The sequence below is a fragment of the Phaseolus vulgaris genome, chromosome 11, assembly GCF_000499845.2.
Source record: "Phaseolus vulgaris cultivar G19833 chromosome 11, P. vulgaris v2.0, whole genome shotgun sequence".
Taxonomy (NCBI): Eukaryota; Viridiplantae; Streptophyta; class Magnoliopsida; order Fabales; family Fabaceae; genus Phaseolus; species Phaseolus vulgaris.
The window spans coordinates 7,772,346-7,782,388 of NC_023749.2; the positions used below are offsets into that span (position 1 = coordinate 7,772,346).

General features: G+C 29.9%; 1 protein-coding gene across 10 annotated transcripts; it reads right to left on the reverse strand.

Moving 5' to 3' along the window:
* Positions 1-751: 751 nt before the first annotated feature.
* LOC137824329 (uncharacterized) lies at positions 752-5,755 on the reverse strand. Of its 10 annotated transcripts, none has more exons than XR_011083244.1 (7): positions 4,546-5,755; positions 4,098-4,366; positions 3,629-3,811; positions 3,202-3,484; positions 2,824-2,932; positions 1,176-1,371; positions 752-1,075 (listed from the first exon to the last, which is right to left on the reverse strand). XR_011083244.1 is itself a non-coding variant. In XM_068629969.1 (7 exons), exons 4-6 carry the CDS (start codon positions 3,480-3,482, stop codon positions 1,177-1,179), a joined length of 510 nt encoding a protein of 169 aa, XP_068486070.1. In that variant the 5' UTR covers positions 3,483-3,484; positions 3,629-3,811; positions 4,098-4,366; positions 4,546-5,755; the 3' UTR covers positions 752-1,075; position 1,176. The 10 variants fall into 10 exon arrangements, 6 of the variants coding, with proteins under 6 accessions (XP_068486070.1, XP_068486052.1, XP_068486035.1 ...); XM_068629969.1 differs by having other exon boundaries at positions 2,899-2,932; XM_068629951.1 differs by having other exon boundaries at positions 2,899-2,932; positions 3,187-3,484; positions 4,546-5,561.
* Positions 5,756-10,043: the final 4,288 nt, after the last annotated feature.

A 10,043-nucleotide genomic window follows, 5' to 3' on the forward strand; every position in this document is an offset into this window, starting at 1 on the left:
TTATGTGCTTAACAAGTATGTTTAAGCTTCATCTGTTTTACTTAAAAATACATGATAAAATATATAAAAAAAAACAGATTTAATTGGATAATAAATTATCTGTGAATAAATAAATAAATAATATCTGTACTATCTATTTAAATTAAACTGCTCTTATTTGAATTCTCCATTTTTTAAAAATATACGCATTTGGTTGTTTATATTTATGTTTATATTAAAAACGTTTTCTTCTTCAAAATTAAAACACAACCATTCATGAATTTATATCCTGCCATTTTTTTTCTACAATTTCTCACTGTTACAAATCGTACTTTACTTATGTAGTGTACTCTGCTTTTTTAGATATTTAAGTCTGAAATTACTGTGTAAAGCAAATTAATTCCTGTGTTTGATCAATCTTGTCTGAAGAGATATTGAAACATAACTTCAACTACACTCTTTTGATTTTCTCAACAGATGATTATAACGAGCTACTTAATATTATTCATGTAAAAAAATAATTAGGTAGAAATTAATTCTCGAATATTTGAAATATATTTTTATAAGTACTTATTCCTGAAAACTAATAAAATTACATAATAGTTATTTTTATTAAACTAAATAACCTTTTTCAAAAGAAAAACTACATCAGTTATTCATGATTTTGATTTACCAGAAAAAAAATAATTGGTTTTTTTCTCTCTTTACAAGTTTATCCACACAAAAACATAACATCTAACCATGCATGAAATCAAATACAATGAAGAACATATAACAATAATAATAATAATCCCTTGATGAACTCGTTCACTCAGAATATCTCTGATCATATATGGGCAAAATATGACTGTCCAAATCGAGTCACTATTTCACTGATAGCTTCTTCGATATCAGTGATGTCAAAAAGAGAATTCACTTCACTCACCAGATAGTTGGAATAGAGTAAACGTGGTCAAATATCTCTATATTCATATTTACGGTATATGAATTGAAGATTTGAAGGCGAAAAATAGTAATAGCAGAAGAACTATTATCAGTTCTTCCTTTCTTCCACAATATGTTTGCATGAAAATCAATGTGTACCTCAGCAACATCCCTACGTGACGTGATATATGGGAATCTCGTCAGAACATTTGTACCACATATGAAAGTATAAAAAACTTAGGGTCAAACAAAACAGTAAACTAGCATCTTACTTCAAACAAATGAATCCTTGATGATAGCTATAGAATATTGCAGACAAACTGAAAGGATTCCATTTGTTTTTCTCATTGCCACAGGAGATATAACCAGACACTGAATAATGGAAGCAATGAATGTTGTAGGCAGTGGCATGTGATCATGTCCATTTTGACGCAGAAGGCAGAAGTTATCTTCACGTGCTACTTGTGCCTGAAAATTTGGCATTAGTGAAATTTGACATTCATAAACCTTACAAATTACTACAAAGAGATAGTTAATATGTTTTAGTTTTGGATGCTGCCAACATTATAAGCACATAACCGATGTAAGTTTAAGTTAACAAAAAGTGTGCAATGCAGGGATTTTGATAGAAAGAAGTTAAACCATATAATATTTATTAACATGTTAATTAATTCACACAGAATTTCTTTCATCCATGATGCTGGTTAGCATAACCCAAACTAGAGAAACCTGAATTAACATTACAATTAGACATTGAACAAAATTATGCAATTCATTAGTATTTGTCTTGAGAGTTTTGGTTCAGATTTTTTTTTTTTTTTTATCAGCAAATAGCAATGAAATTAAATAAGACCACTTCAGGGGTGGTCCAACCCTTATACAACAAAACAGATTTTCTCAAAGAGCATTTTCATCTACATATCAACCAAAAGACCTCCTACTCTCTTTCCCATCTGAATCAATAATAAAAGAAACCCAAGAAACAACCTTTTACTTGGTTCAGATATAATGGTTCCTTTTATAAAAACAAAGTACAGAGTTTGTGGGTATACTTAGGGTTTCCCATATATATTCTTTTCAAATTTCATGTTTCTCTAAGGTTATAACTCCACAAATACGAGTTTATGCTCTCTTACAATTTATTTGATCTTGAGTTTATATATTGTTTGAATAATAGGCAGGGACCAAGAAATTTCATGAAATTTGCATATTATACATTCCAGTAGAAATAAGATAGAAGCAAAAGATCAACACAATACATAGTGGACGGTTATTACTACCAGTGTATTACTAATCAAACTCAAAATACCATCAGACCATGCAAGTATAGATACAGAAAGCACATAAGTAGCAGTTAGATATGCATTTATCATAAATGAGTATTTTATCTTTTGCACCATTTTCTAAAGATTAAGGAATATTAACTGGCTTTTTATATTTTTAATCTTTATTATAACAAATATTTTTCTTTCTCTGAAAATTTTTATTAACAAAAATTAATAAACATTATATATGAATACTTTAATTAACAGAAATAAAAAGCGAAAATGTATCCTTTGAAAATTAAGAAAACTGAAAAAACAAAAAAATAGCAAATGTAGATTGTTTCAAATATTGTTATATTGGCCAGAACAAATTACAATGAATTATTGCATCATGCCTCATAAAAGACAGTCTTTAATGGCTATTTCTTGAATATCTTTTTATCTATTATTATTATTATCGTGGTTCTTGTTTCATAACAGAAATATCACACAGTCTCAATCAGTTATCAAGTTCAGCAGCGACTAGATAGCCACAGATTATAAAATGCAGATTAACTCAAAATACTAAATGCAGCTTTGTAGGGGATTCAATGAAATGGCTGCTGAAAAATAGTACAGCAATTAAGGAGGAAATATACATGCAACAGGGACTTACAAAAGATCCATGTACGTGATCCATTTCTCCCTAAATTATAAGAAACACTGTTATTTCAATTTAAATGACGATCACCTGAAAACAAGGATTTAAATGATCCATGTGCTCCCTGAAATTAAGCATCTGTCAGTCACTTTCAATAGAAATATAGCCAAAGATTAAATAATAAATCACATGCATCCTCTTATGCTCTTTTTCAAGTATAATATTGAAGGAAAAAGTAATTTTATGTACTGAGGTTTATTAAACCAGGTTGTCTTTCTCCCTCATATACAGCAAAAAAGAAACCAAAGTACTCTAGCTTGAAACTTGTACTCTATATTAATTAGCAGCATACCCTTATATACAAATACATATACTCACAACTGTCTAGGATACCTAATTGCGTAGGAGAGACCACCCTTATCAACTGCCAATGTAAAAAGGCCACAAAAATTGTGTGGCTTTACCAATGAAGAGAGAGAACAAGAAGATGAGTGGGCCTGATGCATATATGATCCACAACCCTCTCTACAAAGAAATAGGGCAAGCTGTTTCGGGGAAAGACAGTGTACACAGCATTCATAATGATGGAGCAGCGAGAATATGTGACCAAGAGTTGGAAAGTGATGGGGGCACACAGATTTCCATGAGATAAGATCTTGAATATACTGAATCATCACTATCATGAATAATGAAGATATATAAGCATATATGTGTTTTTATTTTATTTTTAGAAAACAACTTCTACTATTTAACTTTGAGCATTATTTGTAGGGAGGCAAGTAATAGATGGACTGAAACATCTCTCCCACATAAAGGGTACCTTGGAGAGTCCAACTTGTATCAAGTCCTTGGTCCACCAACCAGAGCTACAACTGATTATTAGTTCATACATACTAAAGCCAAAGCCTTGACCATGGAACTTAGACATGTCCCACCATGACTACGTGTTCATCTACATCCATGTTCCCAATCCAGTTTCCATTTTCCATAATCCACGCAATTTCTGAGATGCAAACCAACCGCTATTACAGATATATAAATATACTCAATGCTTCTGTGTTTCTAATACACAGCAATTAACAAGGTCCAATCCTGTTGGAATGGTGTAATCAAAATCTCAGGAGAGTGGCAATCAACAAATTTTCATTCACTCTATATGCACCAAACTGCATGCTTTGACTAAGATTTTGAAGATCGGTCCACTATTTACTATACAAGATAGCTATGTAGGATTCCAGATATATGTAGATCTAATTAAAGGGAAAAATTCTCATCAAAGTAAAAGTTACCGTCATATATGAGCATCAACACTAGCTACTACCCTAAATTCCAAATAATAATTTTAACTTTCTCTGTGCTTGCGTCTCTAACATTCTCTCCAGATTTGGATAAAGTGATATCTCCATCTATATTTAGAAACTGAAAAGACACCATTTAGATCCCAGCATTTCTGTTGAAAAGGAATATTCATCGTAGATCTGTGAAGTCAGCACATAAAGGACCAAACAGCCGCTCCTCTCGGCCTCCAAATACCCTATACTTGAAAACCTAGGATTGTCTGCAAAACACAGAAGAGCTAATTAATGTAAAGCAATCTATAAACTGTGATAATAACAACAACAATTACAAATAAATAAATAAATAAAAAGGCAGAACTCAGAAGCACTAATGTACAAATAAAAAATTAATTGGAAGTACCATAATTTGGAAACCAAAGGCTAAAACACCAAAACCCACCTGACACCAACAAAAAGCAAAGTGGGTAAGGTGGCCTCTTTGTTTAAACGCGCAGATCAGATCATGTCTGAAGGGGGTTTTGCCGTGTCATGTGTGTATGCTCGAACACCAGTTTCTCATTTCTCTTTTTTCTTCTTTTTTTTATATATATTTTTGGCCCACTAGTTGTGATTAGAATAGTCCTTATCCAACTTTTCAAAGTAGTCGTTTATGGCTGATGCAGCATCATCAAGATTCTCACTTCCAAAAGACCTATGGCATGGTTGGCACAGCACTTAGATTGCATCACAGTCCCACCCACCTGCGTTTGCATGTGAATCTTGATGATGCTACATCCGCAAATAACGACTGGCAACCTGTCCATGCATCTATAGATGCCAACAATAGCTTCTAAAACAAAGTATGAATATATAGAACCTATACAGCATGCTGCCAACCTCATCCAAAACTCTACTTATTCAAAGCCACAAGTTTCTCAGAGAGAAAAAGGCAAATCTTACGGAAAATTGTCCAAAGAGAAACTCGAAAAAGGAACATATACATAGAGACTAATTAATAGTACAAATTAATGTCAGTAAAATAACTCACGAAAGTAGGGAAAATAGAGATTTTATGTGCAAAATTATGTTTGATTTCGGTAAGCAAGACCCTTTTAGTAGATGAATCTAACCAGATGAACTGTTTTTTTTAATCAGCGCCAGATGAACTCATTCTTCAGGAACCAAATGAAAAAAAACTACAGAAAAAAAGGCAACACACCTATCTAAAACAACTTGTCCAAAAAGAACAACAAAAAACCATGCTTTAAGAAGAAACTGTAGATCGAGGAAAACTGGAAGAAATGTTCGGATTGAAACACATCCTTTTCAATTCCAGCGAATGAAAAGGTTTTCCCAGTGAGAAGGAGAAGAAAAGGAGGAGCATCGTTGCGAATCAAATCTAAACATCAATCCCTCTGAAGAGTCATAGCAGGTAAAGGTAAAGGAAAAGTGCTTTAAAGAAATAAAGGTATATGCAAGGATTGAAGTATGAGAAGAATCAAATATTTATATATAAACTATAATACCTAGAAATATGCGCATAATAATAACAATAATAATAAATAACATGGGAGATTTAACATCTAACACAAAGGATAAAGAAAGGGAAAACGAGGAACGAGGTGAGAGAAGAAATTTGGATTTTGAAATTAGATGATATGAGGAACAATAAAGAGAAGGTTGGGTATGCTATATATATAAAGGGACACAACGCGTATTGGTTGAAAAATATTGCTATGTGATTGCTAATTGGTGGAAAATAGCTCTCTACAAATTCATTTTCACGTTTGAAAAAATAATTTTCACAATTTTTTTTATAAAAGCTTATTTTTTTAAAACATAACTCGCCCCTTTACATGGGATTTTTTTAAGAAAATTGGCATAATTTTTCTCACTCTTATAAATCAAACTGAATTTTTATTAATTAAAAAAAAATGTAAGCTACTTATATATTGATAAGGAATTTCGTTATTTATACTTATATATATAAAAAGGATTTCCCATTTTAATTGTTCTTTTTTACACAAATTTGTTCCTATTTTATCTTTATATCAATATTTCATTTTATTATTTTATTTTAATCATTTCATCATTTTATAATTACTTAAATTTAAAATTAACAAAAAGAGCTAATATTAAATTTGACAGGAACGTTATTATATTTATTTGAAAAGAATGAATCAATCAAATAAAACTTTGAATTGAAATGTGATTCCATAGGCAGTTACTTAAACTCGGACACAATACAAAACAAAACTTTAAGAGAAGTGTGAGAAGAAGAGACAGGAACAGACAAAAGAATAAAAAGAAAAAGAAACATAAAAAATAATGTAAACCACAAAAACTTAGTTCATTTTCTCATTCTCCTCAATCTAAATGTATTTCTTATTGAATCAATGTCATTATCGTTTATGGTTTACTTTGTTCGTTTTGATCAATCAATAAAGATTATATAAATTATGATTGTTTAATTGTTAATGCTTCCCATTTTTATTTTTTTACTCTATTTTCATTTTCGTACAACAAATGAGAGCGGAAGAAGAAGATAGAGAAACAGAATATCATATATAATTACTTGAATTGTATTACGGATTTTTAATACCTATATATTATTAATATTTATAGAACTATATTTATACATATTAAAAATTCGAAAAAACTACTTTCGCAGGAGCCCATTGTGTTTACGTAATAAAGGCAGATATGTAATCTAATTATAACAACTATTAAAAATTAGTTATGTCAAGATTAATTTTATCATTTAAAATAAACGAATTTTAATTATCTCCTAAAAGGAAGGGAATTCAAAGCAAGTGAAAGAAACGAGATAAAGATCATGAAATTATGGAATGTAACACATTTGTCAGACCCTGAAATATGGTTTCGTTAAGGCCAATTAATAATTTAATTGAAACGATATTCGATTTGGTATTGAAGAATGTAAAAATTTAACTTTTTTAAATAAATCAAGTTGTGATTCTTTAAAAAATATATTAAGTCGATTCTCCAATTGTAAAAATAATTTGAAATAATCGTAAACAAACAAAAAAAGTTAAAACGAAAATCATATACGCAAAGATGATCATCTTACGTAAAATATATTAAATTTACTTACATAGGTGAAAAAAACTTAAAAATGGTGATTGTTTTAACGGTAAAACGACGACTTTCTAGTTGTTGATCTGTGCATAGTCTTATGTTTCAGAGAAAAGAAGGCAATTATTTAGCCGTCTTCTTAGATGCGGGCAAAGAGGGCGGTTATGGTAAGAGTCGTCCTTATAAGACGTATGCATTAAAAAAAATGCGGCATATGTCTCGCACACATCTATCCCTTTGCTTGCATCGTCAAGGCACCACACTTCACCTTCTTCCTCCTCAAACTGCGTTGTCCCTGGAACCGCGTTGAAGCCACGCACTGATTTCGCGCCAGCATCGTCCGCCACGTCAAACCATCCCTTGTAGGCGTGCCATCAAATAAACGATGGTGGTGAAGTGAGGCAGCAATGACAACAGCGACGATGGCAGCAGCAGCGACAACTACGATGGAGCAAATGGGGCACAATGAAAACCCAAACACCAATGTGGAAATGAAAGAGTGGTGACCTTCGAGTAATGGTAGAAAAAAAACAAATTAGAGAAACGAAAAAAATACAAAAACTAATGGTAAAGAGTATAAGAGGGCGGCTATTTGGTAGAGTCGCCTTCTTAAAACAAAGAGCAAGAAGGCAACTCTACCAAATAGCCGTCCTATTAAATTAAGTTAATTTAAAAAATGTCACTACATTTTCAATGACAGCATCTAAAAGTAAAAACATCTTAAATGTGGGGTCGTCGTTTTGATATTTTGTAGTAGTGTTAGGCTTTTTTATTAGGTCAATGGTGTAAAATAAATTAATTTTTTCTATCAACAAGAAAATAAATAAATGTAATGCATTTTAAGAATATTTCAACTCTATTACTCTCAACATGTTATGAGCTTACATAACCCCCAAAAATTACTCAATGCAAGGCAAAAACTAGCAATCCCTAAAAAGTGACACGTAAATTCATAATTAATATAAGAGTCTAAGATATAAATACAAAAAATATAGTTTCAAGCCATAATCAACATAACATGATCCCAAACAACCCACACAAACCTATGATTCAAATGTTCTCCACGTCAAAAATAACCTTTTGTTTAAGGCCAGGGTGATTGACTATTCCGAATTTTTTTCCTTGGCACAATTAAAGGTTTGGTCTTGGATCTCTTCAAAGTTGCCTTTAGTAGGTTTTTCCTTCTTAAATTGGTGCTTAGAACCAAGGGTATGCATGCTTTCGATTAAAAAAGGTTCTTAGGGTGGCAGAACGATGTTTAGTGTTTTTGGGGGGAGTTACCTTTTGAGGCAGTTGGAAATGGTATGGTTTTTTTAATTGGTAGTTGGAGGTTTCTTGTGAGGAATGTTGTGGTTAGAGAGATGAGCGTTAGTTTCTATGTCTCGGATATCCACTTTGTCATCTCAAATCTATGTACAAGTAGATATCTCCTATTTTAGTTATTTAGTTTATAAATAACTATGTGATATAAGTTAATAATATAAACTTGAATGGATATTATTGACCCTCCATATTTTAATGATTTTGACATAAATTGTTTTTTTATTTATTTTAGAAGTTGAATTACTCACTTAGATATCCATAAAAAAAAAAGTTACTTACACTTTAATATTAACTAAAAAATTGTTTTTGTGTTTCAAATACTTGGTATAACATATATAGTTTTATTTTATTCAAAATATTTCAAATAGTTTCCTAATTTAGACCTTTAAGTTGATATATATATATATATATATATATAATATAGTTATTATAAATATTTGGTTATTTAAATTGTATAGTTGAAAATTATTTTTTGCATTATAGGTTTTGGATTGGTGGATAAACGAGTAGTTTATTTAATAATTACGTAAAAAGTTTCATTTTTTATTTATTTTTTTATTTACTATGTTAGGTAAAATGTTTTTTTACCTCGGTTTCTACTTCCAACCAACATAAAGAACCTCTTTTTTATGGTATTGATAATCTAGATCGTCATAAAATAATATTTTACGTCGAGTGATTAACTTATGTAAAATAGATTTTTTTTGTACATCATTTGTAGTTATATCGATTTTCTAAGTAATATAACTTTATCTAAATAATTGACATAAAAAGACTATTTTGATTATTATTATTTATAAAATAATTATAAATTTAAAAAAATATTATGTGACTATAGATTAGATTATTTTAACTAAACTTGAAAATGCATCTTATCTAGTTATAATAACAATACATTTTTCATAATCTCTCACGGGAAATGAAATGTAGGTCATTTTGTTATTTACAATCACAATACATTTTTGATAATATATCATAGTGCAATGAAATGTAGGTAATTTTGTTGTTGTAAAAAAATATAAGAATGGAGTTAAATTGTTTTTTTTTTTAATTTTTTACTCTTTAAAAATATTCTTTTCATTAACAGATAAACAAATATTTTCATCTAAACCACCAAGATTATGTTCAATTTAAAAATACATTTTCATCTTTAAGAATAAGAAAGAATCGTGCTTAATCTTATACTAATTCATCTAAAGTACTTACATTACTTTTATATTGATTCATCTAAATCACCAAGATTATATCTAGTTTTTAAAAATGTTTAAGTTTTACTATGAGTTAAATTTACATTATATGTATTTTTCAGTCACTTCAACTAAGCACCAATTTTTTTTATTTGCTTCTCCAAGTGATTTTTTTTCCAAGTATTTAACCATAGAATCTCATAATTTTACACTCTTTCAAATAAATTTTAAAAAAATATTACAAACCAAAACGTCTAAAATGCACAAATGTAAAGGTTAAGCTCAAATTTATAGCAAACCACTCAATGAGAGAATAATACCCTCAACAAAACCTGATTTTAGATAAAAATTT

Coding starts and splice junctions, on each gene's coding strand:
- LOC137824329 (XM_068629924.1), bottom strand. CDS start 3,491: ATGATAGTGATGATTCAGTATATTCAAGATCTTATCTCATGGAAATCT. Junction 2,933..3,186: donor ATTAGGTATCCTAGACAGTT/GTGAGTATATGT, acceptor GCTTAATTTCAG/GGAGCACATGGATCATTTAA. Junction 1,372..2,898: donor ATTTAAATCCTTGTTTTCAG/GTGATCGTCATT, acceptor CCAAATTTTCAG/GCACAAGTAGCACGTGAAGA.